This window comes from Drosophila albomicans, chromosome 3 (assembly GCF_009650485.2).
Source record: "Drosophila albomicans strain 15112-1751.03 chromosome 3, ASM965048v2, whole genome shotgun sequence".
Lineage (NCBI taxonomy): Eukaryota > Metazoa > Arthropoda > Insecta > Diptera > Drosophilidae > Drosophila > Drosophila albomicans.
This window is the reverse complement of record NC_047629.2, coordinates 48,783,843-48,801,749: the sequence shown is the minus strand read 5'-3', so window position 1 is coordinate 48,801,749 and position 17,907 is coordinate 48,783,843. Positions and strand designations below refer to the sequence as shown.

The following is a 17,907-nucleotide window of genomic DNA, read 5'->3' as shown; positions in this document are numbered from 1 at the left end:
GCAAGCAACCACAGCAATTGAGAGTCACGCATCTGATGTGGTGTTTGTTTTTTCTTTCTTTATTTTCGCTGCAGAGGAAGAAGCCCTATACCATCGTTGTTACATATATGCAGTGAATGAACCTGAAATGCGATCCCATTTCCAAGTCTCTCAGCCCCGTTGCCAATCAAAATAGATTCGCCAAGTTTTTTTTGCCTTGCAATTTGCGGCTTCTGCATAATGATGTCCAGTTGTCATGCTGATAGTGCTAAGTGCTGGCCTTCTTTCGCTGACAGGTAATAGCCTGTCATTACACCTTAGAGTAGGTTTACATAACATATGTGTATGTTATGTGGTTTAAACAAGATTCTTTGGGGATGCTTGGCAACTTAAGTAGCATGTTTTTGTCACTATTAGTTTTTGTCAGCAGAATTGTGGAGCAACATTAGTTTGCTTATATTTAAGATAGCTATCTTCCTAATAGCATGTTAGTGAGTTGCAATTTAATGTCGATTATTCCTCTTACACATACAAAGCAATTGCATACATTAAAATAGTAACAAACTCGAAAATAGTTTCAGTTGCTTTTTCAATTGTTATCGATAACTGCATTGATGTGCATTTATCGACATTGCAATGTATATCTATTTCTAACAGCACACTGTTAACAGCGTGCATCTCTGTTACATGCGCTATACAGACTCTGTTATTGAAATTGCATTGGTTCATAATGTTAAAGCTTGAAATGTTCTTGTTTGTCGTTTACCATATTAAACTAATCTTCATCGCAGCATGCGATGCACTTACAGCTCGTTAACATAGCGCACAACTGTTAGGCACAGCGTGAAAGTTGTTGCGCTTTTATGTTTATAATAGAAACTGATTTAATTGGTTGCGCCGAGACACTTGAGCATCGACATTGACTACAAGTGCTTTTTAGATCCTGTCTAACAGATACATGAGCTGTCATTTCAAGGCTGTTTCTAGCGATGATTTTCAATGGTTTTGTTTACATTTTGTGACTTAGCCAAGTTCAATGTGCTCATAAACGTCACTTTGCACCTACAACAGCTAGAGGAAGTGGAGCTGTTTGTGTGTGTGTGTGTAATCGTTTAGGCATGTTTTTAGATTAAAGGTGATTAAACACTGATTAACAGGAACGAGGTGCCCAAGGTGCGTTGGGTTTGCCCCAGTTCGATAAAGTTTAAGAAGGTAATTCGGAGATAAGGTTTGAAAAAAAAGGTAACTACAGATTTCGTGGCACTTCAGAAGCCGCCGACTAATTAAAAGCCCACAAAAGACGACACACATTACACAATTATTTACAATTCCAAAAAAAAACGTATGTAATACTTACATGAAGTTACCGCAAGTCGATAAGAACTTGGCTGGGGTGAAAATGCAAGTTGTGCGTGAAAATTAATGGTTTTTGGGGCACTTTTTACAGCTTGAAAGCATTTCGAAATAGATTTTATGGCGCTGCTCTCTAAACATTAATCATAGAAACGGGCAGTTGCGGGGTAGGGGAAATTGACTTAAATTAATAGACTTTTCTTTGTTAATGTTTGGTTGCTGCGATAAGTTGATGCCGAGGTGCAAACTAATCAAGCAAAACAATGCAACAGCAGCGAGGTCAGATGATGATATTGTAATGTCAAGAGCCAATGCCAATGCAATGGATTGAGATTCAGATTGAGAGTCTGAGACTGAGAGTCTATCTATTGTGGAGCGACGATTGCCAATGATTGCATTTTCAGTAAGTAAGTGAGTGTCATCGTTGTCGACGCCTCGGCTCGTGCGCATCAATGCAATTCCAGCTGCTAATCTAATCAAGAGACACTTGACTCTCCCCTCCCCCTACCTCATCGTAGCTAAACAGCCTCAAGCTCAAGCGTAGACACGAACCTAGCGCAGACAATAACCAATATAGAGAAGAGTAAATGGCAATCACAATAGAGTTGTGCCCCCTAGAACGAATGCTTATCAAAAGTGTTGGCCTCCCACAACAACACAACAACACAAAAGGGCAAACACAACAATACACGCATAAGCACTTGACGTCGACAGCGACATCGACATCGACATCCACATCGACGACGTCGGCGACATTGCGACATCATCGTCGCCGTCGTCGCCGTCGTCGTCAGTCGACTGGCATCGAGTCGCGTTGCGTCGCATTGCAAATTCTCGCCGCAGTTCAGTTATTATTTATCGCGTCGACCGTTGACACCTGCCATCGCTGGGCAGTCAGTCCATCAGCTATAGCTATGAAGAAACTGATAATACCCACTTTGATGGATACCTATGGTCTGATCAAATTCTGGGACTTTGATGCCGGTGTTCCAGATGCCTCGCAAGCATCAGCATCGGGCAGCCGACGGCGGCGTCCAGAATTCGATCATCTGCCCAGCGATTCCATGCCCTGTGAGCGTGGCTACAAGTGGCGCGCTCGCTTGTTGCAGGTAAACAAAACAAAACAAGAAATGCGGCAAAACGCTCTTTCTAAACAAGTTACCTCACATGGCTAGTTAAACAAACTATGACTGTGACTCAACCGTATTATCAGCCAGAAGTGTCGTTTACAACTACGTCGAAATCTAGCATTTCGGCCACTTTTCTAGTCACTCTGATAAGTGACAGTCGAATGCGGACAATCGTACCGCTAAAAATATGCTGATAGCCCAAAACAAAATTAAGCTAACAATCGCAGCGTTGATGGCACTGCAAATACCCTGTAAATGTAAGGAATTTAAGTGAGAAAATGTTATTTTATTTTTCTTGAATTACCTAAACAGAATTATTTAACACCAAATTTATTTTAGCAAAGCTCTATTTACTCTTTTTATTTATTACACTAAATGTTATTCAGAATTTTAAACGTTTTTATCCCTAATATAATTAGCTGAAAGTATTATTTAGAGCGCAATTGACTTTAGCTGAGCTTAATTTCCCTTTCTTCATTTATTCTAAGGAATTATTTAGCATTCAGACCCTTTTTCATTTTACATAAATTATCGTAAAATAATAGTTGAACACAAAATTTATTTCAGCTGAGCTCTATTTCATTTTTTCTAAGGAATAATTTAGAACTTTTTATTTCACATAAATTGTCCTAAAATAATAGTTTAGCACAAAATTTTCATTAGTTCAGCCTTATTTTATTATTTATTTTATAAATTTACTTAAATAAAACTTATTTAGCATTCTCTCGAGTTTTTAATAAAATTTCTTATATATCATTATGAAATTTATAGGAACTTTTTATAATAACTAAATAGATATTATGTTGAATTTGATAGGAATTTGTAATAATCATTAACCAACATATTATCTATTTTGTAATATCTAAGAAGACTTTTTATAACTTTAAAAAAAGTGCTAAACAAGTTCTTATGTAGAATAAATTTCATCATAAAGTTAATCTATAAGTTCTTGTTAAAACTCCCGGAAAATTTTTCTTAAGGTCTAACAGAATTTTTTGCCTAATTGCAATTTTCCAAAAACTTATCATACTCGCTTGTAGAATCACTTATTTACAGGGTATTGGGCACACTTCAAATTGTTGTTTTTTGTTTTATTTCGAATCAATTTAATTGTCAAACGAAATAAAAACAAAAAAAAAGCGAACTCGATAAGAATTCGATAAAATACAAATACAAACAGAACAGAACAGAAATAAGGAAGCTAGCAACAGCAGTAGAGAGAAAAGTTGAAGGGGGTGTGGGATATAGATAGACAGAGAGAGTGTAATTAGACTAACTAACTAACGAACTGTAAAGAAGAAGAAGAAGTCTCGAACTGAGTGTGGACTTTAAGCCAAGTTCTCTTCGAAATCAACGACAACATTCGATAGTAATCAATTAGAATAAAATAGTTGACGTCGTTTTTTTTTCCTGTTTTTCGGTTTCGGGTGCCCTTTAAAAATTCATGTGAATCGAATAGCTATAAAAGCGCAGCTACCACACACACACACACATACACACAGGGTGTTGTTGGTATCGTTGTTGTTGTTGCTACTGACTGTTGGTGTAATAAATCACACAGTTGACAATGATAAGATATTTGTGGTTTCGCGTGCGGAGGAACCAGCTGAGATCTCTTGAATCGATGCACTACGTAAGCGTGTTCACTGCGATCCTCTTCGTAAACAATTATCTAATGCCAGTCTAACTAACTAACCTTCCGCACTTTTCTGTCTCTTTTCAGTCGCAACAAATGCGCGCCATCTCGAGTCCCACGCTGACCGCAACAGCCAAGCCCCAGGATGAGTTGAAACCAACAACCGCAGCAACACCAGTTGAGGTGGTCAGCAACTCAGCAACGCATAATGGAGGCAGCAGCTTGGGCGTCTTGCAGAAATTCAAACGCACATTGCACAATCTGAACAATCGCAATCAGCTGCAGATTACGCCGCTGCCAGGAGCAGGAGCTGGAGCAGCTGTCACCACTGTCGATGTCAAGACATCGCCCACAACGCCAACGGTGTCAATCACACCAGCTGCACCGCAAACTGAGGATAACAGCAATACTGCAAACTCTGCCGGCGACAGCAGCTCAGCCAAGTATCGCTTTGGGCCGCTCATTTGGCGTTCATCGAAGGAGCGTCGCAAGACCAAATTCAATCGACGCGACAAATGCAATTCCGGTGATTCGGGCATACAAATCGAACTCGAACAGGACGAACAATATGCCCGTGTCCTCCAACAACCAGGTGCAGTCCATGCGAGGACGAGCACTCCGAACACAGCGGAGGCAAAGGCTCGCACCATTCGACGCACTCACTCCGCGAAGGCGAGCAGTCTCCTGGAGCAGGTGGCTGGAAAGCCGCCGGTGCACAAGCAACTCGATTTGGGCAGCGCCTGCAGCATTGAGCGTGAAGCACCCGAATCGCTGCCAACGAGATCGCTCAGCCAACCGAATGGCCTGGAGACATATGGCATTCGACGGACTGATGTCGAGGATAGCGACAGCGATAGCGTTGCCTCACACGATGAAGGTGAGTCTTCTTCCATTGCAATCGGATGATGCAACTCTACACTCAAAGAAATGTGTTTCACTTATTGCAACGTTTACTTAAGCGCAACACACAATTGTTTTTTCGGGGGTTTACTTTCAAGGTTCTTTACGGGTAATATAATACCTAAAAATTGCTACAATTTTACTGTAATAAGGCTACAATTACGTAGAGTACTTATTTGCTACACTGCGAGAAATGCATTTAGCTTCGAATCTGATTACATTTCAAGACATTAAGTGCATAAACAAATTTTGAAGGTTTGCTTCAAATTTTTAAACATTATAAATCCAATCATAAATAATATTGTTTGTCAGAAATTAAAGCCAAATTTCAAATTTAGTCAAAAAATTTAAATTCGCGGTTAACTTTAACACTTTAGTGCATAAAAATAAACAGAACAAATGTGTTTCAAATTTATCTTTGCTTTCATTTTGTTGGAAGTAAAAATCCAATATTAAATATTATTTAAAGAATTCTTATTCTTTTGTTAAGACCTATTGACTTTTTACGATAACAGATTCAGAATTTAAAGTAACTTTTTACTAAGCCGAATCCATAACATTTTAAAAAAAATGTTAGTCTGAAAAATCTAATTTCAATAACCATAAAATATGAACAAGTGCAAATCCAAGTTGCAGTCCAATAAAATTCATTTTTCACTTTGCTAAATAACAATAATTTAGTTCATTTAATTCAAAAAATGTAAATGTAAATAAATGCTTAAATAACCATAAAAATTTATAAGTGCTGCTCTAAAATAACATTTTTTTTCGCTTCTTTAAACAAAAAGAATTTTAAAATGTAAATGAACATTTTACTATGCAAAATTCGTTATTTGTATTGCCACAAAACTATTTACAAAAATTTGTGTCTGTTGGAAAAATGAATGCTTAAATAACTATAAAACATGCACAAGTGCAGCTCTATAATAAAATACGCTTTTCACTTTGTTAAATATTACAAATTGAACATTTCACCAAATGAAATACGTTATTCGCATCGTCATAAAAACATTTTCAAAATTAGTGAGTTCGATGTGCAAAATAATTATAGGTTGTAAATCTAAAATACATATAAATCATGAACAAGTGCAGCTCAATTTAACCGTTTAACAATTTCACATTTTCAACGCTAAAAATAAATGTCTAAGGCAATATGTAAAATATGCATTTTTGTGGCAAAATAATGTGTGTACGCTAAGTAGATTGGAGAAATGAGATGAAAACATTTTCTTTGAGTGCATGCACAATCGCTTCAATTGACTTCAATTGGCCGTCGAGACGTCGAGAGTGTTACTAATGGATTGCAACTCGCATTTTTGTTTTTTTTCTCTCTTCGTTTCTCCATTTGCCCCACAGCCAACAGCTACTATCCCATTTATGCGGAAGTGCTGTACAACTTCACGGCGGCTGGACCGCAAGAGTTGGGCCTAGAGCGTGGCACACTCATCGAGATATTACGGAAGGAGGTCGGTCCCTGGTGGTTCGGTCGCATCAAGAAGGAGGATGCCAGCCTAGTGGAGGAGATACTCGATCCGGAACTGGGCTGGTTCCCCAAGGACTTTGTGCGCATCATTCACAGTCCCGAAACCGATGCGTTCTACAATCTCCAAAAGCCAACGACGCGTCACGAGGAGGCGGAGGAAGCAACCGAAGCCGTCGAATGTTGCAATGTCGTTGTGGATGACAGTGAAATGCCAGTTCCAGTTGTGGATTTGAACAGCAGCAGTGGCAGCAACGAGGATGAGGCCAACAACACCATGACCATGGATCAGAGCAATATAACAACCATTGTGATCGAATCACCACCCAGCGATGCGATGCTCACAACAACAACAACAACAACACCCTCCGCACGCATCGCTGTCCCGCTCGACAATTGCGATGTTCTGCGTCGCAGTGCTGTGAGGGAGCTGCTCGAAACTGAGGTCAATTACGTCAAGCTATTGGCAGCCATATGCGATGGGTAAGTCACTAAATATAGAGTAGTTATATCAACTGTTTGAAATGCATTTACTAACTTATCGCGTTATCTCTACTTTCAGATACTTGCCGGCGATGAGCAAACGCATCGATATATTCTCACCGAACAGCATTCGCCTGATCTTCTCCAACATCACAGCCATCTACAAGTTTCAGCGTCGATTCCTCGAGGCGTTGCGCAAGGGCATCGAACAGAATCAGCTGTCCAAGGTCTTTCTCAAGATGGTAAGTTCACTTTTCCTTAAAACTGCTTTTTATACCCGCTGCCCATAGGGAAAAAGGGTATTATAACTTTGGGAAGAAGGAAGCATCTCCAACCATATAAAGTATATATATTCTTGCGTCAACAGCGGGTTGCTTTGCCTGACAATCTGGTATATTTTGAATGTAGTAGTATATCAACATACCAAATATAGACTTAGGGATATTTTAAGTATTTGATCAGATGCAAATTGTAGAAGGTATTAAAGAAATACGTTTGTATGAGAAAGTAACGGGGTCTTAGTTCCTTGAGCAGGAATATTTTGCATTCTATGGTATATTTTTAGTATTTTATCAGATACAAATTGTAAAAGCTATTTAAGAAAAACTTATATGGGCAAAAATTCTACTTACTAGGGGTCTTATTCACTTTGGCTGGTATAGTTTGCACTATATGGTATATTTTGAATGCAGTATTATATCTTGATACCAAATATAGCCATTGGTTTATTTTTAGTATTTTATCAGATACAAATTGTAAAAGTTATTTAAGAAATATTTCTGTATGGACAAACGCTTACTTACTGGGGGTCGTAGTTACTTTGACTGGTATATTTTGCACTCAAAATATACTTTTGAATAAGGTACTATATCTGCATACCAAATATAACCTTTGGTATATTTGTAGTATTTTTGTGGTATATTGATTCGGTATATTTTCAGCAAAAATCGTGTATCTCGAGTGTGCTCAGCTACTCGACTTTAGCTTTCTTATTTGTTTTGTAGCATATTTTTGGTATATTCGCTTGTATCTTACCTGTTTCTTACTAATCTTTCCCTATTATTTCTTTGCAGCACAAGGGATTCCTTTGCTACTCCACGTACTGCAATGCGTATCCACGTGCACTCATCGAACTCGAATCCTACGACCGCATCAAAGATGCACGCACCATCTTAGAGAAGTAAGTTTAATCTTTCACTCTACATTAATCATATTACTAACTTCGACTCTTCCTTCGTAGCTGTCGTGAGTCGCAGAACCTTGCGGAGCTGCCGCTGTCGGCCCATTTGTTGGCGCCCGTGCAGCGCATCTGTCGCTATCCGCTGCATCTCAACGAGATTATCAAGTCTGCTTTAAGCAACAATGGCACCAACGATGAGGTGGATGGTCAAACCGAGACACTCGACTGCGAGCAGCATGATGTGTTCCAACTGGATGTGCCCGATACCCACGAGATGGTGAATCGTGCGCTCGAGAAGATGCGCGGCATCACCGAAGCTGTAAACGAAGGCAAACGCCACAGCGAGACAATAGCTCGGCATCAGGCCAGTTTTCAGAACTTCAAGGGGCCGCCATTGCATCTGCATAGCACACGCTTCTTTCTGCAGGTAGATGCCACACGCCAGAAGCAGAATCTGTGGAACACCAGCTGCACGCTGTTTCTGTTCGACAACCAGCTGATCTACTGCAAGCGGGACATCATCAAGAGGAGTCATTTCATCTACAAGGGACGCATCTTCCTCGATCGCTGTCGTGTGGTGAATGTGCGCGATGGCAAAATGTTTGGACACACCATCAAGAATTCGCTGCGCATCTATTGCGAGTCTCGAGACAAGTGGTATGACTTCAGTTTCCGTTCGGCGAATCGCAAGCATCGCTTTCTCAATACGCTCGCCCTGGAGCGTAACTTTGGCGGCAAGGCGTTGTACGTCTCGGAGATGGCTGGCTGCGAATACAACTACGATGAGCGACCCGGCGACTACTCCGATCAATCCGATTACGAGTTGCCAGACTGTGAGCAAGCCCATGGCGGAGGCACGTCTGCAAGTGGCGACAGTTCAGTGCCCGATTCGCCAGCCAAGTCGCCGTATCGCTCTTGCGATACGCTGCCAAAGAAATCGCAATCCCGGGATGGCATTGCGAATGCCAATTCGAATAGTTCGAATGGCTCCCAAATGCTGTCGACCACATCGACCGGTTCACTCGGACGTCGTCGCATTGGCAATTGGTTCCGCAAGCCAAAGAGCACCAATTGCACACCGAGTCAGTCGCCCACGCACAAGCCGGGCTTCGATGCCGATGTCACGCTGACGGCAGCACGTGTGGCAGCCATCGAAATGGTGGAAGCCGCTGCCGCACAGCAGCAACAACAACAGCAGCAAGAGGTGGACTCATCATTTGCTTAGTCACATAAATACTACACACATACTATTTATACATAATTATTATTTGAAGGCAACAAGAAAAATGCAAAAATAGAAATCGCAATCACAATTGCAATTGCAATAATCATACAACCAATATACGAGTACGATACGTAGAAAGTCGTCGTAGTGGGGGGCGGGGGCGGGGCATGAGAGCACGGCAAGAATTGCAACAAAAAAAGCGTGCACGATATAAGTATATATAAAAAGATATTTGTTATTATTATAAATTACATAATATTTAAACTGCATTTACTAATAGAGAGCGAATACAGGTAAGGCAACTACTATTCGTATCATTTAAGTTAAGTTTACTCTGATATTTACTATTTCCATTCATTTTTGTTATGGTGTTTCCAACTATTTGTTTCTTCTGATATCATTAACCAAAATCCGACAAGTCTGTTATCTGTATATAATTAATTTTGATTCTTGTCATAAGCTTAAAATAAATATGTTTTGTTTCTAATCGTTTATAAAGTCGTTTTTCTTTTCGTTTTTTTTTCTGTTTTCTGATAATTTATCATTATCTCTTTTTTTTGCACCTGTTATTCTTTTGGCGCCTTCAGAGCTCCAAGCAATGGAATTAAACACCTGTTGAAAAAAGAAAAAATGCGGAAGTCCAAAACTTAGCTGGAAATTAATGAAATGAAATTAGACATTTTATAGCATATACAAAAGAACATACATACATATTCATAGGCATTAATAATATGCGTTATATAGCCATAATTTAAAATAAAATGTAGTTTCAATGAGTTACAAACATAGAGAAAAATATTAAGCGAGCATTATTCAATTAAATTGTTCCTTGTGAATTTGGTAAAAAAAAAAAGAAAAAATTTAAAAACAAAAAAAAAATAATTACATTTAATGTTAACAAAAAAAAAACAGAGAAACAATTTTCAAAACAAATGAGCGAATTTAATTTTTCTTAAGAAAAACACTCGTATATGCCAAAAAAAACAATTAGTTAAAATGCGTAAGACCAGCTTAAGTTAAAAATGAAATTGAAAAACAAAATGAACAAAAAACAAATTCTGAAAGCAATTTACTATTTAATAGACTTTGTAAGAAACCTTTGAAATGATTAGAATTTTATTGATTTTTTGCAAAATGTTATTTGTGTGCCGATCCTATCATTTAAATTTAGACGACACATTTTTATCTGCAACAATTTCGAATTCGATTGACAAGAATTCAAAAAGTTGTCGGAATAAACAACTTGAGAACACACGTGGAACTATAAAATAGAGGGCGACATGTTCGAAATGTTTTAAAAAGAAAACCCAAATGAAAGAATATGATAATAAATAATTGCAAAAGTTAATACTACATACATAATAATTATACATACAACACACATAAATACGTATAGTATACATATTATTGAATGCGTTAAATGTGGTTAATACTTGGTTATGACTGATTGTGAGCAATTTATTCGATGTACGAATGCCAGAAATGTTTGGAAATCAACCAAAAATGATATGAAACACACACGAACACATCCATATTATGTACATTTTCGAACGGAAGCAAGTAAATAAATATATACAAGCATAAGTGTACCATTAATGCCAAATAAATAAATATACATATATATTTATCCAAAATGTGAACAAAATTATATCTTTTAATTCTTTTTGGAATTCTGACGATTAACATATATCAAAGGTTATCTTATTTGAATAAACGTTTTCTTGCGCACCTTGTCAAAAGCTGCTTGCTATAACGTGGGACACCAATCAGCTGTTTGCTAACATAACTATTCTTATAACAGCAGCTTAACATGCTGGTAGCTAGGACGCCTCTGTTAGCGCAAGACGTCAACATTTTTGTGTATAATAATTTTTTGAACAATAAAATAGAAAATAAATTCTCAAGCCAAAATAGTCATTTGAAATAACGGCTTTGTTATTTATGGTAAGCTTAATGTTTATTCTTTTGACTAAATTGTTTGTTTAGTATATTCTCGCCCAAATAGAGTGGTATAACTAGAAATTGATATATTGGTCACACTTATAGTATCAACAAATGGGTGATCGCATACACACACAGATGATCATTGTAAATTTACAAATTTGTTGTGATTTTTGACCGCAAAACAGTTACCTCAACACACAGTTATGTTATTTGAGCATACGCGCGTGAAACAGCTGAAAGAGTTTGCCTGGTAATAATGCACAGCGCTGCTGGAGCCACAGCAAACAGCAACAGCAAAGTTGTGGCCACATTGCGTGCTGATGGCAGTGTGGCAATGGAGGCCCAATCCCTAAACCAGCAGCTGTCCAATTTGTTAAACTATGAGATTGTAAGTGAAATTCAACCAGAATTCTGTGTAGTGCATGCTAACTAACAAATTGCCAATTTGCAGCGCACCGAGAGCGAGCTACTGCTGAAAAAGGGCAATGCGCCCGCACCAACGGTCGTTGACTTGGGCAAGCAACTGTTGCAATGTGCCCGGGACAGCGATGTGGCCGGCGTGAAGACTGCGCTGGCACATGGAGCACCCTTTGCCTCCGACTGGGTGAGTTAGCAAATGCCACAAAACACAAACATCAAAAGTGACACCACAATTTGCTTGTAGCTGGGAATGTCGGCGCTGCATTTTGCTGCCATGAATAACCAATTGGAAATCTGTGAAATTCTACTACAAGGTGGCATCAATATGGATGCAAAAACCAAAGTGGATCGCACACCATTGCATTTAGCGTGCTACTATGGGCACGAACGCATCGTCAGCCTGCTGCTCGCACTCAAGTGTGCTGTGAATGCACGTGATATGGTAAGGAAACTCCCTACTCTACTTGCACTTTGCCTGGCTAAGCAATATGTATTCATTCTCCTTGCACAGCTTCGCATGACACCGCTGCACTGGGCTGTGGAGAAGCGCCACAAAAGCATAGTACGCATGCTGCTTAAAAGCCATGCGGATGTCACCTTGATATCCAAGTTTGGCAAGACTCCAGTTGCTCTCGCCGTGCTCACAGAACAGGCGGACATTCTGGCCGAACTGGAGGCGGCTCGACAATCGCAGGCTAGTCGCAAATTCAACGAGGAATCGGAGGTAAACATTGCATTAATTATTTGTCATTATCAATGCTTGATATAATTTTATTCTATTTGTAAAACATGCAAAACGTAGCGAAAAACTTTTAAGATTAAAGTATGTAAGGAGTTGCATAAACTTTAAGCCAGTTTTTTAAGTTGATTTTTACTAATTGTTGCTTACTTTTGTAGAAGGAAACCAGTGAAGCAGTTAATTCAATTATGGATGATCCGAAGTCAACGAGAAGTGTTGAAGATACAGACATGTCTGTGGAGGATAAGATGGATGTGCTGGAAACTTTGCGAGGGCGTAAGTTAAAGCTACTTTATATTACTTTCTCAACTAAACAAGCTTTTCTTCTAGACACCAACATGCTGGGAAATTCAGCTTTAAATATGCTAAAAACTCATGGAATTGCAGACATGATGCAAGACAATCAATTAGGTACGAGATTGGATTAATTTAAACACATCAATTTGAGTAATTTGTATTCTCGCTTTGGCAGACGATGAAGCATCGAAGAAGATGCTGAACACGGCGCTACGAAATGGCAGACAACTTGTGCTCTCTGAGGGTGGACGAATGCTATTGCATGAAACGAATCGTGGAACCAATGTGAAACAAAGTACAAACGGAACAACTATCAGTAATAATTTAAGAAAGAACGCTATCGGTTTACATCCCAGTACAAATCATGCAACTGCCCACAATTTATCACCGCAAAAGATACGTATGAATGTCATCAAGCAAAAGGAGACGCCGTCACCAGCTGTAGCGGGTGGCGTAACTAAAAACAAGGTATGCAATAAACACTTTCAACGGGGAAAATCTGTAAAATGTGGCTCTGGTTTTGCAGAATATAAGAATTATCTCGCTGACGGACTTTAAGAAGCTGTGCGATCAACCCAAGTCTCTGCAGAAAATACCCGCAACGCTGGCAAGGTGAGAATGATGAGTTATAATAGAGAAAGTCCTCTAATTCAATTCGGTTTTAATCTCTGTAGCTCTGGTGTAGTGCGTCAACTAGCCGATGGCACCAAGCTGGTCAACATGCGACAGTTGCAGCCGCGACAGGTTTGCTCTCAATATATTGTCAGCATTCTAAGCAAACTACTAATTATCATTTCAATCCTAGTTGAAGCTGCCAACAGTGGCCCGACCGCTGGATAACAGAAACTTGGATGAGCAGCAGCATTTGGTAAACGAAACCATGAATTCAACGCCAGCACACACCTCGCATCCCGCATCGACAAGCACGCTTCGTGGTCAAATGGGCACCGTGCAGACGATACAACTGCGTCCAACGCCAGCAGCTGGAACTGGAGCAGCAGCAACTGTTGGTGCCGCCAGCAACAACAATGGAACAGCCAACAAAACCTCGGCAGGAGTGCGTCCGAATTTACGCGCTGGCGCCAATGAAGTGAATGCGACTGGAAAAGGTCCCAATGTGATGCCACTGCTGACATCCTATGAGATGTGTCGGCAGCTGCAGGAGCTGCGGCGGCACAACGAGGAATTGCGTCGAAGCGTGGAATTGGTACAGAAGGAAAAGGAGGATATGCATCAGCGGCTGGAGCGTTTGGAGCAGTTATTGCTGGTGCGTGAATCCGATGTGGAAATGGACTATGTGGACATTTAGCGAAGGATTTAGTTTATTTCGTACGCCGTGTAAATATTCATAACATTTATGATAGTGCATATAAAACATAAGATATTCTATTTCTAAGCTTTCGGTTTAAGAGAACATTTTTAGTTTGCTGTATTGACTGCTTCCGCACGTGTTGGCCTACATTTTGCTAATAGCAACATCATTTATGAATTAATTCATTAACATTAACTTGTAATGTAAGTAACTAGCGTTTAGCAGGAAAAGAAATCATTGATTAATGTTCAAGTTTAAATGTTGCATATATAAACAAATTTTGTAAGAGAGATCCATCATGCATTTGTCAGATGCTTAGAATATGAACGATTTTACAACATTGTATATGTATATTTTTTACATTTAATAAAGTCTTGTAACTTAAAAATATTGACTCGTCTTATTGGGAAGCCACAAAAGGGTCGTTGCATTGCATGACGTCAGATTATCCGGTTTCCTGTGTACTCCAACCAAAAATTTGTGACGTCACAATAGGCGTCGCTATGGTGCAACCTTCACAATTCGCATTATTGCTTGGCACTGTAAACAACGATAGAAGTTATCGAATCAACAGATTTATCGATATAACGTATTTTCAATTATACTGTAGAGTGCATTTTTAAAATGCTAGTTACGGTCACACTGATTCCGCGCCTGCACGTGTGAATTTGTAACCAGTTGATTTTTTAGAAATATTGCAGAAATGGTTCGTAAATATAAACAATTTTGCTGGGTAATTACTATAAAACCATTCTGACTTGCAGGGAAAGAAGCAGGGCGACGAAATACCCGGCTTCCCATCGTTGGACCAAAGTGGGAGCAGTAATAGCCGTGGCAACGATGACATACTCAAAAGTAAACCCAAGTCGAAGAAAAGCGGAGGCTTTCAGTCCATGGGCCTGGGATTTGATTTGATCAAGGGCATCACAAAACGTGGTTACAAAGTGCCCACACCCATTCAGCGCAAAACTATACCGTTGATCCTAGAGGGTCGCGATGTTGTGGCTATGGCCAAAACAGGTTCCGGCAAAACAGCCTGTTTTCTGATTCCCCTCTTCGAGAAGCTGCAGCGTCGTGAGCCCACAAAGGGAGCACGTGCCTTGATATTGTCGCCCACTCGTGAGTTGGCTGTGCAGACATACAAGTTCATCAAGGAGCTGGGTCGCTTCATGGAGCTAAAGACAATTTTGGTGCTGGGTGGTGATTCGATGGATTCACAATTCTCAGCCATACACACATGCCCGGATGTGATTGTGGCGACGCCGGGTCGCTTCCTGCACTTGTGTGTCGAAATGGACTTGAAGCTGAATTCAATTGGTGAGTGACTAACATATTTTCACAGTCTACATATTACTAAACGCTTCTTTTTTAGAATATGTGGTCTTTGATGAGGCGGATCGTCTGTTTGAAATGGGTTTCGGCGAGCAATTGAATGAAACGCTGCATCGTCTGCCTGCCTCAAGGCAAATGGTCATGTTCTCAGCCACATTGCCCAAGCAGCTGGTGGAATTTGCACGCGCTGGTCTCAGTGATCCGGTGCTAATACGTCTCGATGTGGAGTCCAAACTGCCCGATGCTCTGGCTCTCAAGTTTCTCTACTGTCGTCCCGATGATCGCTATACAGCGTTGGTAGTGCTGCTCAAGTATGTGATACCCAAGGAGGCACAAACTGTGGTCTTTGCCGGCACCCAACATCACGTAGAGCTGATTGCATTTGTAAGTGGTGCGATACGGTTGAAGATTTTCTAGCTAATCCTTTCACTTTTCTAGATACTTGGTGAAGCTGGTATTTCCAATACTTCAGTGTACTCCAGCTTAGATCCTTCGGCACGTAAAATCAACACTGCAAAGTTTGCCAGCAAAAAGGTTTCCGTCTTGATTGTCACAGATGTAGCTGCACGTGGTATTGACATACCCAGCTTGGATTATGTGGTCAATCTTCACTTTCCGGGCGTACCCAAGTTGTTTGTCCACAGAGTCGGTCGTTGTGCCCGTGCTGGTCGCACAGGAACAGCCTATTCCATATTCTCTACAGATGACACAGCTCATTTGCTGGATTTGCATCTGTTTTTGAATCGTCCATTCGACATCAATGACAACGCTGCGATAGGCACCATACCACAGGATTTGCTAGAAGAAGAGCATCTCAGTGTGACGGAGATCAAGAAGAGTCATCATATTGTGAGTATTTAAATGCGATTTACAATGATTAGCAGAAAATTCTAATATTCATTTTATTTTACAGGCTGGTGTCTTACGCACAAGTGAGAATGCCTACAAGAAGTACTTGAGCTCGCGTCCTGTGGCTTCCACGGATGCCAATGCGCGTGTCAAAAAGATTAAGTTCTTTGCTCTCAAGTCTCTAGAGGATTTCTTTGATGCTGCGCCAGCGTTGCAGCAAGCGGCTGAAGTTAGTGGCGAAGAACTCAATGCCAAGTCAAAGCAAAAGGTGGCTGAAGCTGAGCGCAAGCTGGAAGAGGAGAAGCATGACATTTTGGTCAAGATGCGTAACTTCCGACCGGGTGGCGTAAGTAGAACTTTAAACACAAAATGAAAAGAAAACATATTAAATTATTTCTCTTACATTTCCAGACCATATTCGAGTTGAATACCACACAAAAGTCCACGCCTTTTGTGGTTATGAAGGAGAAGCGCTCACAGCACGCAGAAGTTATTGAAAAGTTTCGACTGCAGCGCGAAAAAGAGGAAATTGAGGAGGCGCAACGCGTAGACGATGCAGCCAAACCACAGACGACCTCCACAGTTGATGATGAAACCATTAACGATGCCTTTAAGAAAGTTGTGGCACCCAAGCGACGACAGAACATGGACTCGCTGTATGCGGACAAATCGAAGAAAAAGAAACGCAAATTGCAAGTCAAGGATGAGGAGAACTATATACCTTATCAGGCGGCGGATAAGGCCACCGAAGATGGTCTCGCCATCAACTCATTCGAGCGACAGGCACGCAACGCAGAGTTCACTGTGGTGGATCGCAGTCGAACGCAGGAGACTCAACACAAACCTGGTCTGAAGAAGTGGGATCGCATCAAGAAGAAAATGGTTTCGGTGCAGGATCCACGTTCGAACAAAATTCGCACAGAGTCGGGTGCCTGGATTCCCGCCTCCTTCAAGACGGGTCGCTACAACGAATGGAAGGAAAAGTCCAAGATCGAGGAGCAGTTGCAGCGTGAGAATGCCGACAGCGACGATGACAACTTCAAGCCGTTGTCGCATGCTCAGCGTTATCCTGTGGGTCGTCATGCGCGTCACAATGCTAAGATGGAGCTGAAGAAACGCATCAGCAGCAATGACAAGGAAATGCGTAGGCCGGAACAAATTGTCAAGTCTCGCATGCGTTTGGAGTTCATTAAGCGGCGCAACGAGGAGAACACAACGAAGAAGGCCGAGAATCGCAAACGTAGCATGCGGAAGAACCAAAGGCCAAAGCCGGCGCCACAGAAGAAGGCGGCGGGCGGTGGAGCAAAGAGACGCAAATAGGCAAGAGAATTACAAAATAGTTTACTTACCGATTGTGTGAACTAAAATAAAACTGTAGTTGTATACTAACATGTAAATTAGAAAACCACATTTTGTTTCCTTGACCTTTTCCCCTCTAGTTGAGTTAAGTGCATTTTGTGTATATCGTAGAGATTTTCACATCCGGCTGCGGTTGAACTTCAAGTGCAACGCACTGATCCTGTGTCTGTCAACCTAAGCTATTAGCGGCACGAATCTCGAATGTGGTGTGAAACAGCTTAGGAGCTGTTCCTCGATATGCATTTAAGAGCTGCAAGCAAATGCGTTTGCAACTCAAGAGGTTGCACGT

General features: G+C 40.6%; 3 protein-coding genes across 8 annotated transcripts in view; all 3 read left to right on the top strand.

The window, feature by feature from the left end:
- LOC117572637 (uro-adherence factor A) overlaps positions 1–9,996 on the top strand; it is a 73,695-nt gene extending 63,699 nt beyond the window's left edge. For 4 of the 6 annotated variants that reach the window (XM_052003443.1, XM_034255605.2, XM_034255604.2 and 1 more), the window contains 5 exons: positions 4,186–4,975; positions 6,355–6,961; positions 7,041–7,203; positions 8,035–8,141; positions 8,202–9,996. In XM_052003443.1, the coding sequence (XP_051859403.1) occupies positions 4,186–4,975; positions 6,355–6,961; positions 7,041–7,203; positions 8,035–8,141; positions 8,202–9,366 (2,832 nt within the window). In that variant the 3' untranslated portion in view covers positions 9,367–9,996. Of the gene's footprint in view, positions 1–2,231; positions 2,442–3,790; positions 4,096–4,185; positions 4,976–6,354; positions 6,962–7,040; positions 7,204–8,034; positions 8,142–8,201 lie in introns of those variants that run through there. The other 2 variants (XM_034255606.2, XM_034255607.2) reach the window with 2 other exon arrangements.
- A 1,386-nt stretch (positions 9,997–11,382) lies between these two features.
- Positions 11,383–14,464, top strand: LOC117570612 (ankyrin repeat domain-containing protein 18A). The gene is made up of 10 exons (XM_034252372.2): positions 11,383–11,698; positions 11,762–11,914; positions 11,975–12,172; positions 12,242–12,454; positions 12,628–12,745; positions 12,800–12,880; positions 12,942–13,234; positions 13,293–13,378; positions 13,441–13,510; positions 13,572–14,464. Exons 1-10 carry the CDS (start codon positions 11,567–11,569, stop codon positions 14,073–14,075), a joined length of 1,848 nt encoding a protein of 615 aa, XP_034108263.1. The 5' UTR covers positions 11,383–11,566; the 3' UTR covers positions 14,076–14,464.
- A 223-nt stretch (positions 14,465–14,687) lies between these two features.
- Positions 14,688–17,634, top strand: LOC117569954 (ATP-dependent RNA helicase DDX54). The gene is made up of 6 exons (XM_034251324.2): positions 14,688–14,784; positions 14,843–15,395; positions 15,451–15,794; positions 15,849–16,259; positions 16,324–16,605; positions 16,671–17,634. Exons 1-6 carry the CDS (start codon positions 14,782–14,784, stop codon positions 17,577–17,579), a joined length of 2,502 nt encoding a protein of 833 aa, XP_034107215.1. The 5' UTR covers positions 14,688–14,781; the 3' UTR covers positions 17,580–17,634.
- Positions 17,635–17,907: the final 273 nt, after the last annotated feature.